This window comes from Varroa destructor, unplaced genomic scaffold (genome assembly GCF_002443255.2).
Source record: "Varroa destructor unplaced genomic scaffold, Vdes_3.0 BEIS01000006.1, whole genome shotgun sequence".
Taxonomy (NCBI): Eukaryota; Metazoa; Arthropoda; class Arachnida; order Mesostigmata; family Varroidae; genus Varroa; species Varroa destructor.
This window is the reverse complement of record NW_019211459.1, coordinates 10,113,837-10,134,530: the sequence shown is the minus strand read 5'-3', so window position 1 is coordinate 10,134,530 and position 20,694 is coordinate 10,113,837. Positions and strand designations below refer to the sequence as shown.

General features: G+C 40.9%; 1 protein-coding gene across 15 annotated transcripts in view; it reads right to left on the bottom strand.

Moving 5' to 3' along the window:
• LOC111252621 (heat shock 70 kDa protein 12A-like) overlaps nt 1–20,479 on the bottom strand; it is a 72,366-nt gene extending 51,887 nt beyond the window's left edge. Inside the window, exons 1-3 of one of the 15 annotated variants that reach the window (XM_086992161.1) lie at nt 6,695–6,967; nt 6,265–6,383; nt 6,039–6,163 (exon numbers count right to left, since the gene is read on the bottom strand). Coding sequence is in view for 3 of the 15 variants with exons in the window: in XM_086992155.1 (XP_086848281.1) it covers nt 19,503–20,361 (859 nt within the window). In the remaining 12 variants the exon portion in view is untranslated. Of the gene's footprint in view, nt 1–6,038; nt 6,968–19,502 lie in introns of those variants that run through there. The other 14 variants (XM_086992165.1, XM_086992158.1, XM_086992162.1 and 11 more) reach the window with 14 other exon arrangements.
• Between the last annotated feature and the right edge of the window lie 215 nt (nt 20,480–20,694).

The window sequence follows — 20,694 nt, the reverse complement described above, 5'->3', positions numbered from 1 at the left end:
GTGGCATCGAAAAAATTGGCATACGACTGTAGCGTCGGCTATATCCTTGGATGAAATTTGGCTCGCCTCTTCTGAGGTTTCAAATGCTTCAAATTACTAATAACTGTTACGGTATACCGCAAGCCGAGGTCGAACTAACGGGTCCTCTTAATTCGCTTCTATTGACATCATATGGTCGATTATTATGGTGGCGATAACAAATACAAAGACGGTTCGTTACGAAGATTCCTGATAAAGGGTATAAGGGCAAGAAAGGCGGTTAGAAGGACAGAGCCACTGGGCTGGGTCACCGTGTTTGCCACTACAATGAGTCAGACCAGATAACCAATTTTACCTTTGCGGAACCAGTGAATTGTGTCGTCAAGGGAGCATATTTGATGGCATATCTACTACGAATATCGTGAGAATTTCCCTACAAGTTATAGCTATTATATGATTCACGAACAAACGATTACGAAACTAAAGTCAGTGAGCGACTTAGGCTAAATTCGTACTTGTTTATATGTAGATGTTAAAACCCGGAAGACATATTGCCAGGTTCGTAGCCATAACCAGCTATCGTAAACAATTTTAGAGAGCTAAGGCAACAAGGTAGAGAAAAGTGGCGAATAATCGTAGAGGGGTGCAAACATTGCCAGCCTGTCTGACGATAGTGATCAATGTTTGTAATGATCAAACTTGTAAGCTAATGGCTCGACTGCCAGTAACATCCTAATTATGATTTTCGATTAGGGGACTTTTTTCGCTTTCATTTAATCTTCGACAAACATATTACAGTGCCTAGGTAAAAAAAAAATACCTGCTCATTAATAGCAGTATAAATATTATGATAATTCCGCTGTAAGTAACCTGTTTAGTGACTGTTGTATGAAATGTAACTAAGCTCAGATTCAATGTATTCCTGTACCCACTGGCCACGGCTGGTATCGTTAGATTATATTATATTATAATAATGATATTTTTTCCAAAATCTCCGTTGCTCCTAAAAAGGGGTGAGTTAACACTTATTGAGTTCTTGGTGCACAGAGTGATCTCCGAATTGCAAGATTCTGGACAATGTCATTTTGTAGGGCCCTACAAGGACAGAGCCTAGTTATTTAGCAGAGTTTAGAGGCTTTAGAGGCATACTTAGGCATTCTCATTTCTTGATGAATTAATCGTATGTAAGCAGCATTTGATGAAATAGATCACTCATTCCGGTAGGGTAAGAGATGTGTAGGCACTCACATCCTTATTAACCATTATTGCCAATGGGACGCATCCGAAGACACACAGTTTGGCAACTCTCTGCCCACAGAGAGTATTATTCAAAAGGAGCTTACTAATATACGGGTACAGGCGAATCTGAAGGACAGCTTTCATTCTTAAACTAATCGCCCCTGCTGAGGTCGTCTGTAGTCTTGGCAATAACTAACTTGCTCGGCACAAAATATATGATACAGGCATGTTACGCTAAAATCAAAAAAAAAATTGTATGCACAAAGATAATCAACGTAGAATCATTAACAACAGCATGACCCGTACTACAAGGTAAAATTCTGACCGGAAGATCGATCCTGTCAAAGCTATAATTTTCAACGGGTTTAAATAACGTACATGATATAACCCTAACTAAAGGCCCTTCTCGTTCATTTTAAATTCAAACAAAAAAAAATAACACGAAACAATAAGCTGATAGGCCACCGTGTCGTAATAGGCGCAAGTGACGCTAGTTGAAACCGAGCTAAGAAAGACCTTGGGTGACCGAAGATGGTATTAATATGAGTCGGATAATATAACATTCTCAAGAGGAGATACTTGACCCTATTCGTGGATAAGGTTCATAATTCGTGAGGATCCTTATATCTCACAATTGGCCAGGGCTGTTTCCAGAATTTAAAAAAATATGTTTTTCCAAAAAAACGCAAGCTTCACAAGAACAAGACAAAGCTTTTCATATTCCCGGAAGGAAGCGAAACATCGAAACAACTGACCGGCTGGAACGCCACCAGGTTTGTGGAAAGACGAATATATATATAGCATTCTACCAAGACCTAGCTTCGTATGAACAGCTAGATATCCCATTATAAATTTATTACATGTTATTATTACAAACAACCTGATCTTTATGGAACATTTGGCGATGCTGGGGTACCTCCTGAAGTAGATCTCGTGTCGACAACTTCGCAAAGCAGGACATGATCATCACCATCATGATACGTTACCACAGCATCTCATCTATTCTCCACATGGATGTGAATAGGCCGCAGAACTTTTTTTTGCAACTTCTTTCTTCGTCACCCACAATATCTTATCGTTACCCCCCCCCCCCCCCCCCAAAAAAAAAAACGCGCGGCACCATAGTTGTGGCACCTCTGTATGCTTCAAACCGGGTTTCGAACATAAGCCATGGTCATGTTTTTTTATAGCGTTCAACAGCTCACCGTATTACATGGCGAAGCCTTTCGCTTAAAAAGAGGCAACTTCACTAGTGAGCCATCTATAATTCAGCACACTTGCGTCACATGAACTTCCTACAGCCTCTTTAGCGTTATGCTACTGAATAGATAGATGATCGACATAATTTGTCCACCGCTATTCTTTCGTATAACCACCAGACTTCTAGCAGACCCATCATCCTAATGATACATGGGCATCGGACTTCTTATTCTCAAAGCGGAGAAATGTTTAGGCAGGCAAGAGATCTTCTCCTTGACGCTGCTGCTGAGCGAAGATGTACCAGACCCAAGTAAAGCCCCACGGGAGGTCTAGTGTGCGTGATAAAAGTGCGGGTGATTCCAGAAGCACTACCGAGCTTCTGGTATCGCTTGCTGGCTATCTGACAATGAAATCATTCCATAAGAATATGCGCGGCCTCGGTTAGTACTACTGACACAGCATGCCTACCAGTAATGTCCAAACAATTAAGTGCCTAGCGCCAGAAGACGGTCTTGATTCGTACACGATTCTGGCTCCCAGAAGCGGCACCATCAGCTTCTCGTCCGGTAGCACCTGCTTCTGATCAGCTGATCATACCTCACAATACACTGGCGGGTGGCTAACACAAATGGCTACGTAAGGCTATGCCCCTATAGAACTGCATTATTCAGTGGGAGTAGTAACCTACTCCCGAAGGCCGTGGCCATAAAAACTGCTCTTTTCGCATTATCACCAGCTAAGAACAAACAAATTGAACTAATCGAACGAGCGACTGAGTAGATATACACTTCTGTTTAGAAAAAGAGCCCCTTCAGTATTGTACTACAGTGATTATCGGTGGCTTTTCATCTCTTGAATGCTAAATATTGATCACAGTTACCCATTTACATTACAGATCTATATGTCGATTACCGTTTTCGTGGGTTGAAATTTGGGTTTAGGAGAGCCTGAAGACATAAGGCTAAGAGACGCTCACTGGATGAAAATATTTGGATCATCGTATTCTGTTAAAAACTCACAGGACTTGATTTTGCTTTTCATTGCATCAAGCCAGGACGGCCCGTGCAGGATAAATGTTAACGCTGTATTTAACCTTAAACACTCGCTAACCTTCTGGCATTGACCGTTCGTCCGTTGCACGCCTAGGCTGATCAGATCAAATCAGGTGCTGTTATACGCCGTAGTATACGTGCCTATGATATATCGGAAAACAATCTGCCATGGAGAACTAGTAACAATGTACAGCACTTCAACTATTTTAATTTGGACGTCCTGTATCCGGATAGTTGACCGTAGAATACGCACTTTTTGAATGTAGATGCTATAATTTCATAGTTTTTTTTTTAAATTTTCCAATTCGAAACCGTCGTCGCGCCACTGCAAGTTTGCTAGGCCGTTTCAAAAAGAGTTTTCTTGCGTCGCAAAGCGAAACCTGCTAGTCGATATATTTCAATAGAGCTCTGCTAAATATAATCGATTACCTCTATGCTTAAGCGAATTAAGCCAGGAGCAGCTGCATATTGTTCAAGAGGGCCCGTAAGGTGTCACTTATGCAATAGGAGTTAAGTATTTAAAAGACCAAAAATAAAAAACTTACATCGTTAAGAACTTTCTGCATTTTACGTTCAATGATGCGAACATTGAAAGTTTAATATTGTATTAGTACAGCGTACAGTTAGTGATCTTGGGGACACAGCGGCTGACGTGGCTTTGCATGATTATCATAATCCATAATGTTTTTTTTTCCGCTAGAAACGAAAAGCTGATTCGCAATAGAAGTAAAACGAGCGTATATTTTTAGACATCACGTTAACAATTACTTTTGCCAGAAGTATCAGTGGTTACAACCGGGCTTGGTTATGCGTACTCAACGGAAGCTCGAGTTAACCAGACTCCAAACGATATCTTTATCGTCTGACTGAACAACGCAAGGACGGAAACCAATACCTGGCAATTTCAACACTGAGCGTAGACCCACTTTGTTTATAAAACAAGTATTATCCATTTTAAGCAACGCCTTACGGCGTAAGATGCAAAACTTTGAGTAGGTGGTATACTTGGTAAAAACAAATGTGCAATCAACACAGATATAAACATGCTTTTTTTTTTCTACTAATAATCTTGTATAATACTTAGATGTCAATGAAAGCTAAAGCTAATAATGCGGAAATTTAAGGGGTAATGCCTATAATATTAAGGCCAAACCCAATTTATCTAGATAATTCTTAATGATCGAATATAAGATATATGGTAATACGATTATGTGTGCGAGGTTGAAACCACTCAGCAGATATATTACATTTTAGTTTAGACGATTAAATTTCTAAAATAATTAGAATATCAGAAGTATATAACGCAACTGTATTCAACGGCGGTTTCAAACAAAATAATTTTTTAATTTCTGCTGTATAATCCGCAATTATATATATATATGTATATATATATATATATAATGTTTCATACTGGATGTACAATATAGATCCTAGAAACCACCAAAAGATTGGTGTATGAAAGGGAACGGGGCTTTAAAGAGGTAGAAAAACAGGTAAGAATACAATAAAAATGTTATGTAGCAAATAAACTAATTGCGCTTCTCTTACTAACGAGTTTCAAAAACATGTGTTTCTGGGCTTTACATGATACGACTATATATGTGTAGGCGGAACTACCTAAATTAAACACTGACCGGCCTTACTATATGCAACAGGTAGGCTAAGCAACGAGTATGTGAAAGCGATATATCAACAGAGTAATGAGATAATACGAGGCTTGTAAGAAATTTCCGTTCGGACATGGAAAAAGCAACTGTTTGTAATACTGGCTGTTTATATTTAGTAAAATAAAATATATGGCTAGCTTGGATGCTTAATAATTGGGTATCATAGTTAGCGGCCGAACAAGCAAGGCCAACACCTTCTAACAAAAAGGCCAAATAATAAAAATGCGAACCTGTCATGTATTAGCACACAGGTGAAATTGACGATAAGTATTTCTACTTCAGGATGCTAGGACACTTGCATTTTTTGCCACGGGTGTCAACATGCGGCAAACATGAAAATCTACATAGCTGCTCTTCGTCTTGTAGTTTTATTTAGGCAGCAGTATTATATAACAATAGATATTTGTATTTTTTTTTAAAAAGATGGCTTCACGAAAAGGAAAAGATGTGATTCGCGTGCAATTTCACGACGGGCCCATGAAGAACTCAAAAAACTTGTTTTACGGTTACTGTTTCGAAACCTTGACGCCCTCTGTGTGTATGGCCTATTCTAGGTGCGTTATCCTTGTATATGTTAAGCCAAATATCTTGTTATCCACTTTTTTTCATACTTGACCGTTTTGACTTGTCTACGTTCGACAATCTACTCTCGATGACGACCGAATAGCTAGAATGTTATATCCATTAACTTTATTGGTGCGTTAAGTCAAGACAAAATTGCCACTGGTTACTGTGCCAGATGTTATTTAAATGATTTTTTCTTACGTTTAAATACTATTGCATACATTTCTCAACTTATTTTTTAAGTTGACTCATCTCTACTATACTGTAAGCTTTTCCTAACGTGAAACTATATTAAGCGAGTCAAGCACAGCCCATTACATAATAGACATATTCTTACCTGCGTAAGCAGAGAGTCTGTTCGCTCAAACTTTTCAAGGTTATGACTAATTATCCTGTAATTATAGTCCAAAACTCTAATCCAAGAAGCACTGGTATTCGATACCACCTCACGATGATGCTTGCCTATTCACAATGTCGTTAAATTTAATATGTACAACGATACGTTTGGTCTGTTTTCGTAATGCCCTATTCTGATCTCATATTAACGCCTGCTTTTAACTTACGTGGAGAATCTCACCGTCACGTCACCCCAGCGGCACCCATCCCAGGATAATTCTAGAATAGGTTGCCCATACTTGATCTCAGTAGGAAATCGCTTACGAACACAACACTTCTGTGATCGCTGAAACAACCGATACTTAAGAATTTACGGCTCCTTTTTGTAAATCTCCAAAGAACGCCTCTATTGTGTCATCCTAGAATAATCTCGTCCAAGACTATAATTATATCCCATATCTATCGTTAACTAATAACGGCGACCGAACAACCCCTTATTCGTGTCCAACAAAAATCTCCTTCCCAACTAGTTGACCAAGTAGGCTAAAACCAAATCCAGATTTAACTCTGTTCCATCTGACAAAGACCCGAATACGTCGTAAATTACAGCACGCGGGTACTTCTTTCATAACAAAAACACGCGCACCGCACACTCACTGTTAACTAAAATCCAACTGTGCACATGGCAGAGCGATGAACATACTCCACACAGTAGGCTATTCTGCGCGCGCCCAGCTCCCTTGATAGGGCACACCACTGTCCCGGGCGACCTTTGTCTTCTGGGCTTTTAGCCCAGATCTGCTGCAACAACCGCTGTATTGCGGCGAAAACCACTTCGGGCTACAGCATCAGCTGCTGCAGAGCCGCTTTGCTGAAGTCGACTGCGCGAAGTTGTACGTCGGACGTTGCCAGCGCCATCTTCTTACAACGCTGTCGCTACGCCGTGATGGTGGTCTCCTCGCTTCGAATAATTTCAGCGCGGCAGACGAACCCTCTCGCCGGCCGGACACCACAACCACACGACGACGATTTCGACGCTTGCAAATATCTTCGTGGCCCACAAGGTGGCGTGGCTGTTGAGCGAACATGATGCCTTAGCATGAGGCAAATAGCATAGAAGTAACTCATCTCCTTACTCCATTAATTTAACAATATTATTATTTAAGTTATCGTGTAAATAAACCGGCCAATTTACCATCCACCCACATGAGAAGCAACAAAAACGAAATAGCTACTCGTTTACCAGTGCTAATAATACAGTGAAATAGGCACTAAAAAAGAAATCACTTCTTTTTCAAAGAAGCGTCTGCTCAAATTAAATTATAAGGCTGTCTTAGATAGCATTTATATATACAAGTCCATTTTAGTCAACTGGACCCGCTGGTACACAATACAGCACTTGGCCAGCTTAAGCCTAAAGACTGAAATTCGCATCCGTTTATTAGGGTCGAGGGGAAAAACAGCATAAAAAAATGATCATTAACCCATTGAGACACAGTATTTTTGCTGGCACTCAAAACATGATAAACCGCCTAGACATGAACTAAGAGCTTTGTATGAGGTCATGCATAAATCAGCAGAAAAAGTGTAATCTTCTTGGCAATACTGCAATTTCTCTTCTTATGTGTATAGAAATTAACCGACATAAATAGGCGTTATAGGTGGTTTCGTGTTTATTAGATCCTCTTGAGTTTACATATATATATATATATATATATATATATATATAGACATACTGTTTGGACAATGAAATATTTTTCTGCTGTTTCGATGATAACTCGCATTAAGAATCAGGTCTCACCCGAACGACCCTTGGCAGACGTTTCCAATTGGCCCGGTCGGCTATGGGCAACCCGCTAAATTTCAACTTCGCCAACAGAAAACAACTCCAACAAAAATGGGTATGCATATAAAAGCACGCACTTTATATCAACATTAAAATAGGATATATATTGATGCCTAAATTGTATGTATGTATGTATGTATGTATATATATACAAAAGAAATAGTGTATCTCATGTACAGATGAAGTACGAGCAACAACTGGACTTCAATCGGAGCGAGACGTATTCTATTCTAGCAAGTATGATGCGCCGTTGTCTAACTAACTTATAGATTGGCTGACACCGTTTCCGACTGTGGAACTGAAAAAATTTACATCTGATACAACGTGAAGGGTGAGTGACACTTCTCCTCTGAAGTTCCCTATCGTCTTCCAGGGCTAGCTGTTGCATTGTACCTAATACACCACTTGTAGAAGCCACTATGATCGGTGCGAAAGGCCTTTTTTCCAAACGAAAAATTTGACTAGTATTTTTACATACTGGATGCAATCAAAAACGGGACATATTGTATAGGCCGACAGTTGAGCATGGTTCCACCAAGTTCGTGATCCACTGGTTTTCAATTCAACTCTTGAGCTGTTTTAAGCTTCGCTCCGAACCACTTTGAATTTTCATTTAAGTTGGTATCTTGTCATCATATTGAGTGATCGAATCGTTCACATGCTCGCAAGTGTAATACTTAAAAATTTTACCAAAAATGTGAAATTCACAACAATTCAATTTGAAAGCCATGAATAGAAAGTCGTCATGTCTATTATTTACGTGCTCATTTGTGTGAGTCTTGCGACTGTTGTAGCAAACATTTTAATCCTCACCCCCCTCTGTTTAACTATAATATAAAGCTGATACGTGAAACACTTTGGTAGGTATTGATTAGGAACGACATCCAAAAAATAGTTCTCAAATGATTTCGGTTTGAACTTAGAATTTCAAATGAAAGTTTTGGTCGAAAGATTTTTGTTATAGCCGTAACTCGATCGATTACTGAAAATAGCTTGAAAGAAAGTTCACCAATAAGTTTCATGGCTATTGAAAGCTTTTTGTCCTTAAGTTGTTTTTGCTGCATATGGCTGCATTGGTTTCGGAATGATAGCATATGCCATCATAAAACGGGCATTATACCAAATTTTTAGAAGCAAAAAGGGTATGGTAAAGATGCGTCTGCTATGACATTTTCCAACAAGAGCATATACCCAAACAGGATGTTTGCACAGCAATATTTATTCGTCACTGTACTGTTTTCTCTAATCGTAGCAACTTATGTAACTTGTATGTACAATAATAGTCATATTTATGACAAGATAAGTCTTCCGTGTAATAAAAGCATCTGCACACAATTATAATTATACAGAAGGATTATCTTTCCTATAAAAATTACTATCGTATTTAAATTAAGTTTCAATTGTCAGAGCTGAACTTCTACGATACGAAGGGATCATTGTTGCCGGCGATGTTACAGTGATAGACAAAATTGATTCTTAGATATTAGAATGCTTTATGTAAAGCTTGGATAAAAATCGTTCGTCTGCAATATATCACTGTTTTTAAGGAATTTTTATTTATGGTTTGAAAAATCGTTGACGTTATGTTGCTTGCAGGTTTCGAGTAGGTGCAGAAATCCAAATTGTGAATACTTGGGAGTTTATGTAGATGTGCGGAAACGCAAAAACGAAAGGCTGGCCAATATTACGACTTGATGCCGTAATAGACATCCTTAGGAAAGTTACTATTAGTCTGAGCCAGATGACAAATCCTATTGTCTTTGCTAATTCTCTCTGGTGATTGGTCATCATGCCTATTAACGCGAACTAATTATGAACGTAACTTTGACACTTTCTGTTTTCTGTATTCGTTTACTTTTCACGCGGAAGAAACTACGTAATTATCCACCATGTCACTTTGATGTCAGTACGCGTGCTGGATTTTAACTACATAATTGCTCGAAGACGTGGTAATGGCGGTAATTCTATTAAGACGCCTGGGTCTACAGAGCATAATAAAAGCAAATTTCCGTTTAAAGAAATTGGCATGTCACGTACCCCTTTGAAAAGATATCATACATGGTTACAGTATCCGACGTATGAGCAGTGTGGGTCAAATTGCGACATATAGTAGGGAAAACAAAAATATAAATAATAATAATAATACGGATATTATTTTAAATATAAATTTAAAAAGACTTGCTGAAAGCAAACTTCCACAAAAAAGAGGTTGGTTGGTTGAATTTGACAAGATTTTTGCTATAATTTCCATACCTTTCGGCTCTCTCGCTCGCCCCAGTTACAAGTGACTGCAACAGGCCCTTCATCATGAGCTATTTTAGCCCCCAGCAACGGCCACAACCGTCCTTCGACAGCTCCACTTCACTTGGCAGATTGCGCGACTGGGATGAACCCGACCCGTAGCTAAAAGCGTCTATGAGTTTGTCGTTGACGACACGCTCGACTGCGGGCGCGCTGTCTTCATTCCTGATCTTGTTATAACACTACGGGATGCCACGCTGCAATTCGTTCGTTAGCGAATCAAAAGAAGATGCTCACGTAACCGCTGCGTAAGGGTAACATCGAACGTGTCGATATTCCTTTGTTACATTTAACCATGTGTACAGACATTTATTCATGGATAGATATAGATGGATTATTGACAGGTGACGCCTCGGTCAGAACGAGTCCGCTGGTTTTACCTTACCGGGTCCTTATTTTGGTCATTGCCCGGTCCCGGCTTCAATCCTGGCATAGTCGGCGGCCAAAGCAGTGCGTCATATTATTGTTGCACAAAAGATGTCTTCAATAAACCTGCCCAACGGAGGCGATCGCGAACGGGCTGGTTTTCCTATTACTGTAGCTACCCGGCAAAAGTCTAGCTTGCATTTTTTGTAACTTGCTGTACTTATTACATTGGCATGTAAAGCTTGAATAACGCTGTTCCACTGCGTTTGCTGATATGTTATGATCTTATGGCTTTCGTAATTTCCTGTGCGTGAGCGGTTCTTGCTACATGTCAGCAATGAGTCCGATACTGGTTTTTGTAAGCAGCGGTACATTGAAAGCTACTCGGTTACTATTCGATCCCATCTCAACGTCTTTCTAAACTCCCAAATACCGAACATTATTAAAAGGTTCGCCACTTTCAAAGTTGCTGCTCGTGGGAATACAGTGTAAACGTTATGTATTCTATTAAATTGCATTCAATATATATTTTTTGGACAAGTCAGTAGCGTCTAACTCTAGAAAAGTTCGGCGCGCTTTTTCAAAAAAATCTAACATGTCTACCCGCGTGTTTATGCCGTTTCCATTGACATTTCGAATCGCATGTATTTTGTTGGAAAGAGATAACTGTTATCAGCAAACGCAGATAAACTACCCATGGCCCCTGGAAAAATCTATTCAATTTCGCTGTCTTAATGCCCTGCACATTCGGCACATAAACATGTTAATAATCCTTGAGATTTTAGCCACTTCAACAGAAATTATTGTCAGTCTTCCTTTTGGATGATTTGGGTGCAGGTCCGAATACTTGAACTCGATTAGACCTTTGGGTACAATCAAGCAGGCACCTATCTGATCTACCGAACAAGGGTTACGACTCTTCTATGGATAGCATATTCTTGCTGGGTACGCCAAATACATTTAGATTTAGCCATATTTAAGAGCTTTATCGTGTTGATTTTAACAGCAGTACTCTATAAGGACGGCGATATAGGCACAATCTGATAATTGTAAATTATCAAAAATTTGATTAGAAATTTCAAATTTTTTAATAATGAAACAATGCAACATAGTGCTACAGATTGCCGGCGGGCATTCCAATGTAGGTGCATTCCCATGGAGTGCTTGACAGCGATACTGGTCGTAAAACTTGAAATCGTAAAATCGATGTTACCGAGATCTTTTATAGATTTAAGCACCCAAATACCATCCAAGTTACAACAGTATGTCGAAGCTTCAGAGGTCGGCTCATTGGAAATCGGAAAGGGTTATGCTCTCTGTTCACGATATTGAAACGCATTTTCTATCGCTATTTGTAACGCAGGTCGTTCTACAGGATTATGATAGCGACTCCATAATTTAAGACGACTGGTAAACATATTGTGTTTTATACTATAGGGTGCTTTTCATATGTGCTAAAAAATTAAAAATATAATTCGAGGGAAGTGCCTCGCGGGCTGTGCTATCAGCAAGCTCCTCCTGCAAAAACAATTATTGAGGTTTAATGCTGAAAAATCGGCTTTTGAAGTAATTAAATAACCAGGAAAGTTAGCGCCTAACGACGTCGAAGGAAATTAATGTATCTGTTAGTTCAAATTATTTTGTTAAATACTCTAGGTAATGACAGTAGATACATTCAGACATCAGATTGTTTTTGCTGTACAAGGCCCATTATTGGATTATACCACTGGCCTGTAGTGGTCAACATTTGGGTTGGCGCTGTTTCGGAAATCGACGTAATCATATATTGCTCAAAATTCTGGGGGGTGCTGGGGGGGCTATACCGTCCTCATTCGATTTACAAAACCAAAGATGCAGAGCTTTTAACGCCAAAATCATGCCACCTGCTTATTTCCTTATATTTTTACCGTCAGATATTACGAAAAATGGACAGGAAAATACTAAACTTCGTGAAATCGCTGGTTACAATTTTGTCACCGCCCCTCAGAGATTCAACGACAAATCTTATTCAGGACAGCATAGGCCAGATGCGATAATCGCTACGTTTATATCCAGATCTGCTTCACGGCATTGAACCGACGTTCTGACTAGAACACCTACTCCACCGCCGCTGAAGCTTAGGCTGCGTATAACTAATTTTCCGGCAGTGTCTGTATGCTACAGCAGTGGTTACGAATTCCAATGGCAATTTTTTCCCTGTAAAGCAATACGGTAAAAAATAGATCATTCGATCGCGGCCATCTCTCATTGATACGTATATACGGATGTACGTATTTTTAGCAAAATCATTATATGATTTTGCTTAAAAATAGCTTAATGACAAACGTCGACACAATTTCCACTAATAGTCGACCATGGTTTCACAATATGACAACAGATATACGAAGTTGATAGTGCGCGGTTTTAATGCATGTAATTGCTCGTTGCGTCAAAATAGGTGGTCCACGACACCAAAAAGACCTGACGGCGACTGACCGTAAATCGAACGGTAAATGGGTGCGCAAAGTACTATCAGTGGGGCTTTATAGTAAGGGTGGCATCTTTACAGCAAAAAAAAAAAACCGTAACAAACGACTCTGCGAAACAAGAACTGAACACGAGACCCAAGCCTCACAACAAATACCAACGCTAATAGAACTGAAAAACAAATCTGTTTACTGACGTCGAGTACGAACAAGCCGTAGTCAGATACTGTCTTTAAATTTACTGCGCCATCGGTGTGCTGAGTTCCTGTCAGCTAATTAGAAATGGATTTGGTATGAGGATAAAAATAAAGGATATCGCTGCTTATTAAAAAGGTTTAATAGCCGACATATATGGCGTAGGGACGTTGAAACGTATCTGATTTAACTCATGCTCTTCATGCAACCCGGTCAAACTCTAACGAACGCTGCCAGTCGCTAAGAGCTGTCTGTTCCAGTAACTTATTTGCCCCTGTTTCTTTGTTGTGTCACCAACAAAGATAACAAGAGATATACTAATCGCTTCAAACTTACGCGTGTAGCATCACTTTTTAGCGCTTTACCCCTCATGATTCAGAACCTGTCTTCAACTAAAAATGGATTTCTTAATTTTAACCTCGCATATTATACAATAGCGAGATATAAACATATCGACGATAAACTTCTTAGTGAGCTACGGAAGCAGTATTCGACCCCGATACGGTTAATGGCAACAGCTGTTGCAAGAACTTTATGCCCGTCGTCAGTAGTAACTTCAATATCTGCCTGTAGAGATATCTCTCATTTTACTAATCCGTGAGAATGGGATCCAAACCTGTTTTAAAGATCCGATTCATAAAAAAAAACCCAGATTTCATGATTCTCTTGAAGTACGTGTAACCGAATCTAGAACAACATAGTATCGTACGTCACGACTAATGCAGTTTTATTTTGAACAGGAAGATTTGATGATGGTGATTATGATACGCGCGGCCATTCATAAAATCCAGAACCGTTATTCAGTATATGCATTGTTCTTTAGAAGTCCGTCGCAGCCAATGAGGTCAGAAAGATAATAAAAAAAAAAAAAGGACTGTTCATAAATATAGTCCAAGCGAACGGCAGGCTGAAGGAATAACTCTGACAGTTAATGAATTAACACAGTGGCAGTACCGAAACGAGCCCAAAGGACTCATGCTTTCGAGGCCAAAACCCATGAAAAATCCTGGCCCACAGTACAGCTCGGACTTGTTAAATGCTCCAAGCGACTGTCTGTAGAAGAAGAAATGAAAGTTCCTGTAAACTGCAGTTCAGTACCGATGAGATCAAACAAATTACCTGAACGTAAACCTTTAACAGATGGCCTAACGAAGAACTATCACTAACGGCAACGGGTCTATATAGAGTTGTTTCGTGTATCTTGTTTTAAGTATAGCTGTTCCACTATAACAACGACGAAAAAGAATGCCATATCAATAGTATGGAACAGTGAATGCTTGATTATGGCCAACGTAAACAACGTAGCCAACAGCTAAATGTAGTCATACAAATTATTATTATGGGTACTTATCCTATTTTCTTATGTACATAAAATGTAAAAACAAAAATAATAAAGATTGTTTATAATATTATGATTCAAATTGACATACAAATTGCTCTAACTCTGCATGTCGCACTTAACAACTGTCTCGTATTGTGACGTCAGAGCATTATCAAACCGACTAGACGTTTCGTTGGCGCTGTTTGTCCTTCCACCAGAGTTAACGTATTAGCACTGAAATAATAGTACAAAAGAACTCACCATTCTCTATATTAAGTCGTGTGAATTCTTGAGCATCCGTTGGTGAAAGCGGTCTTCGGCGTTCCGTCTGTTCAACATTAGGCACAAGTTGGAAGGCTCCGCTAACTTCGTAAGGACTCACTTCCAAAAGATGAAGAGAACGGGGGCTAGATATGACTGCTATCCCGTTTTCTTCATAACCTGAATCGACCAATCCATTGTACTTATGCATCATTTTCGGGTCGATATGGTCGAGTGAGCTAACTGATGGAGAACTGGTCGCTCTTTGAACTTTTTTCTTCAAGTCGTCCTTAAAAAAACATCGGATACTGTTCAAATACCCCATCCGTATTCGATTACGTTTCTGGTAATAAACGGAGGAAGAAGACGAGGCAGAGATCAGACCTTTGTCGCTGCAACCTTTAGTTCCGTTGTCCTTCCATTTTGGTTTTGAGACCCTCAAGGATTTGCTCTTCTCTCTATTTGATTTGCTTGGTAGTGCCGATGTTACGTTTGCGACTTTTACTTCTTCCTGAAGGTGACATTCACACACATACTCCTCGTCAAGCTTATCGAATTCGAGTACCGCATTTTTTATCGTGTCGACCTGTACCCCTGTATCGGTTGTCTCTACTGCCGATGATATGGCTGTAGTTGAAGATCCCATAAGCTTTGGTTGCTCTATAATCGAGTTTACGCGATTTAGAAGGATTGCCCTTTGCTGAAGTTTTTCGAGAAGGGAACGCCTAAGCGATGAGCCTCGTTCAGGACAAAGTTCGTCAAGATTTAAACGATATCCAATACCAAAGATCGACCCTTTAGATGAAGCAGATGAGGACGAGTCTGTCGTATCGGGCTCGTGACGTCCTGTTGCTGATGATTCAATGTTGTCTAGATTAGTTATGTTACTGTTTTCTGGTAGTAAATCTGATAACGTACCGGATCGTGGTGGAGGGGTTACCCCCATCCGAGGTAGGTTCCGTGTGGGGCATCGAAAGCTCCTGTTACTAATTTTTTTTTGTGTTTCCGACGATAAATTACTTCTCTCTAAATGTCCTATGCTACGACGAAAAAATGAGTGCTGAAGTTTAGGCCCATTAACTTCATTTTCACTCACGGGTCTAGGTATGACTCTAAGGCGAGGTAGCGGTGAAGAGATGTCAGATATAGAAATTTTGCGGGGACGCCCTTTTAAATTGCGGTGCTCCTTTGACTTTTTAACTCGAACTGGATCAGATTCAAGATTGTACGTCATTAGAGAGCATGGAGAGTCAGAAAAGACTTTTAATTTTCCACTGCGCTTCACTATTTGAGCATATTCTGGACACAATAGCTGCTGTTGAGGTTCACTCCAATTTTGTGTAGAGAAAAAACAAATGTTTTCCATATCCTGAAAGCTTGGCGGAGCCTTAGGAACGACAAGATCCTTCGAGACAGCATCGACTACTCGAGGAAGGTGATCTTCAGAACCCGATGACTTGAAGTACTCTAAATTTTGCTGTTGTGTTTCAGTCGTGCAACACTGGCAGGGTTCATAGGTACAGCTAGGTCCAGGCACATGCGCTCGATATGGGACCTGAGAGTCGACTCCAGCTTCGCTCTTTTGCATATCGAAATAAGGCAACGAATGTGCCGTGGAAGAGGAAGCCTCGTCCGTGGCAGAAAGCGAGTCCAATCTATTTTTTGGCTCGGAGCCTTGCCAATTGTCGAAGTGTTCATTTCCATCTCGGATGGTCCGATCTGAAAATGCTCTTCGTAAACACCGCTTAGCCGCTAGCAATGGAACGTTTTCGATGTCATTATCCTCGTAGACGGAACTATAGTTGAGGTTCAGTAAAGGTGGACCCCGTAACACAGCTGACTCTTTAGTGTGCCGACATAGCATACCGTCAGAAAACGTATCGGCAGATGGGCGGGTCCGTAGAAATTTCAGCATTTCCACTCATAGAAGTACGAAGCAAGCTGCGGTAAAAAAATACATCTAGTTGGGATGATCATGAGTCAATCGAATATATACTTGTTAGCACTCATAACTCACAATCGCATACCATTCGTCTTTATCGAAGGCCTCGTACCTACAAACACGTATAATCCACAAAGTAAACCATGAAACGAATGTTTCGTTCACAATCATTTTCATAACCACTGAAGTGTCCACGAATCTCACATATCAAATGAGTGCATCGCTTCAACGATTCTTAGGATACTGAGGAGACCCGGACAGCAGGTCTCGAAAAGGTGTCCCGGACCAGGCCAAGTCTACCTCCTTTGTGCTGGCTTTAATTCAGTCAGCCGCTAGACTAGACAATCTGCTTGTCTACGCGGCCATGTGCCCGCAGGATTCTAGCAGGCTTAATTATGTAATGGCGATCCCATGAACCTACGGAACAGTAGTGTCTGGAACTAGTGCCGGCAAACACAGAGATGTTGTGCAAGAAACATTCGGTAAAACCAACGTGCTGTAATATAGGCGACTTTCTCAGGCGCTGCAGTGTCTAAACTCAGGCAAGTGTTCTGACCTTAATCAGATCGCACACCCACCTGCGACTCCGGCGTGGGTGCGGCGAAAAGCAGCAGTATAGCACAAGACTTTTCTTTGATACTGTCACCATGTCTGGAAGTTTAGATGTAGAACGCTTTGCCTATCGGAAATACATCGAAGAACGAAAACCAGATCACCGATGAGCGTCACACGTGAAATCATGACAAAGGTCATAATAATAGTTGTGTTGGGTTTTATCTTTTCATGTTCATCTGATTGTGTACGCATTACGTAGCGATATATAGTAATGACTTTAAAATATATTGTCAATAAGAACCTCTTTTTCATTGGTACGCCTATGAATGCGATTTCAGTCTCCGCTCACAGTGGTCCTGTCTCCACGAAACCCCGGGTAAATCAATCATGATGGTCCAACGAAGAAACCTTCTATATATAATAGATATGGTGCGCTATAGTCGTGAATCCAATATGTTTCTTGCTGAAATAAATCTGGTTTGTGATTGAAAACAACTTTACAGCCCAAGGAAACACCACGTCGATGATCCAAATTTCCAAACATATAAGTATATGTCCGCCCCACAACCCTCATGTTCACATAACGTTAGAGCCCCTTGAGCTTATCGTCTTTATCGTTCTATTCGCTTCACACTCTCTTGAATTTGTCACTCTTTTTTATTTGATAATGAAGAACAACCGTAATGGCCACCGTCGCAGCCCGTGCTGCTTCTGTCGCCGTTGAGTGCCTTGTGGCAAATCGACAAGCGTAACGGTTTTTGTCCAGGGGTTGCAGGCAGCAAGCAAGAAGGAAAGAGCGGAAGAGAGAACGAATGAACGAAACGAGAGATAAAGGCGGAAAGGGGGCCTATTTGGACCGATTTCTGCTTTTGACGCAACCACCACGATCGTGCGCGCCTTAGCCGCAGTCAACAATGCGGGCGACCCAAGCCGAGACACACCGTTAGCATGCCGGTGTCCTTATATTTCACCCCAGACGAAAGAACTCCCAGCCACTGGTATCTGTTGCCACTACCGCGATATCAGAGTCAACATGGTCAGTGGAAGCAACACGGGAACAGCGCCGTCAACAATAACAACAGCATCAGTAGCATCATTCCGACTGTCATCACTAAGAACGTTTTGAATCAAACAATTTCATCTCACCCATAGAATAGCTTTGGTGGCCGAAGGAGTAAGCTAAGCTAGGTAAGTGCCCGATCGCTGGCGGTTGTTCTGACTACTGCAATCTGTAGTCTACGGCCCGTTTCCAAATGTATTCCTCGCTAAAGAGGCTTACGCTGAAATCAGCTTGAATTAGAACCGACGTCAGTTGCCGCTACCGACGATCGTTGCGAGGTCGTTCAGTAAGGGTCTTCCTGTGATTTTCATCTTTCCTATAGATAAAGGTAAAAGGGCGTCCACCAATGCAAGTTGCCTCTGAGAAACAGAACTGGTATGCTCCAAGTGGCAATTGACCACGCTAGGACATGTAGTTAGTGCAGTTGTTTGGCAGCACAAAGTTTATCGCGGTACTCAGCCTTGCCGCTACTGTCTCAACTGTCGTCTAGATAATCAGCCATCCGTGACGTTTTCGAACGGCGGTGCATCAAAAAGATGACACCAGCCGGAGCTCAATTTAAGTTAATACAATTAAGCTACTATTACTGCTAAATAACGCTACAGGCGAGCCAACAAAGCAAAAGTAATACTAAAGAAGGTATGTTTTGAGAAACGCAAGTATTATCATATCAAGATTAGGTTATGTTGAACAACGCTATCGTCGATGCTACTGAGCGAGCGCTTTGATGTGTTTGGAGTATTCTTTAAATAGAGAAGAAGCAAGATTATTTCAAATTAAATTATTTGCAGCAAGCTGACGAAAATGTGATCCGAAATAGTCTCATATAGAATTACCTATTTTGATGAATTACAGCATAAACCAATGACGCCCATTGTATCCTTTCAAAGAGGAATAGGTATTTGTCTTAGATTCGAAGCCATTCTCATACTATTCGTAAACATCAGGTTCGACATTTTATGGTGCTAATTTTAGAGTGTTTTTGAAGCCGCCGTATTTTTAAAGAACTCATAAAAATTATCATATTTGTTTGTAGTTATATTTGCTTGAGTCATTTCCCATTTCCAATAACTAGTTTTCGGTATGATGCAATAACGCAATAAAAAACTAAAAAAGAAATAAGCAAACATCTTTCAAATTGATTAAAACTTACGCCTTCCTATGGCTACTCCCTCCGGAATATGTTGCTCGCTTAGACCGCTGCTGCCGTTGCACCGAAAGCCGCGACCCAAAAAGACACGGTTAAGCCTTAAACGAGGTCCTTTTCGACGCGGCGGCCACTGACCATTCTCGCATGTGGGTTCAATGCCACATTGCACACCTTTATGGGCAACATCATTACACGCACCGCTTCGAGCGAGTTTTATCCCAGACAAAACATCATTCCGTTCCAGAATACGTAACGCAGGAAGTAACCCTGTCTTGCTTTTGGTGCCAGTGCATTTATTTATAGCGTCCTTGTCGCCATTGACATTTGAAATCACTTGCACACCATCAGCGTTCTCAAGCGTGACAGACCGGCGTCTTTTACAGTCTTCCGGAGTTCCAGGACTTTGTCTGTTATTTACACTAGCCGACATCACTAGTGCCGATTTTCTGCAAGAAGCGGATTCGACGCATTCCCAATGACCAGACGCAGGATTAAAAGAATTTCTCTTTGTAGCCTCGGGGCCTGCGTTAGCGTTCTCAATTGTACTCACCGTACTCGTTACGGTCGACGCACGAGTCAATGAACGAGAGCCGAACCCTGGGTTTTGGAGCAATCTTGCAGCGGCGATCTGGTAGGGAGGAGGACCTGGCAGCGAATCTCGCCTACGGAACAGCATACGTTGCGGCTTCGGCGGTGGATCCGGCAGGGGTGTAGCCACATATTGACGTGAAGGCAATGCCGGTGGCCCCGATGGAGGTATCCAGTGAAAGTGAGCTAAATGAGCTGGGCAAGCTCGATCAGCTGGGGCGTGTGACAAACAGCCTAAACAATGTGGATCTGCCACTATGCCTGGTAAGAACATCGCAATAGCGGTTAGATTCGCCAAAAAAATAGCGTCACTGATAACACCTTCTGACAGCTTCACTTGATACGCCTAAATTGGTAAGTCTTATCTTACTACTAGTTAAATTCAGTTTCAAAGAGGCATTGTTCCAATTGCCAACGTTTCAATTGAACACAGATACACTTGCATGTATCCCGGTGAAATCTATGCAGATATAACGTTGACCTATCAAGGGTGCTTTGTCGACAAATAGCTTTGATGTTAATGTTCGAAATAAAGCCCAGTAAACTGAACAGAGACAGGTCAGCAGAGATCTGAGAGCGGTCGGAGTATCGCTGCATAACGCCCACC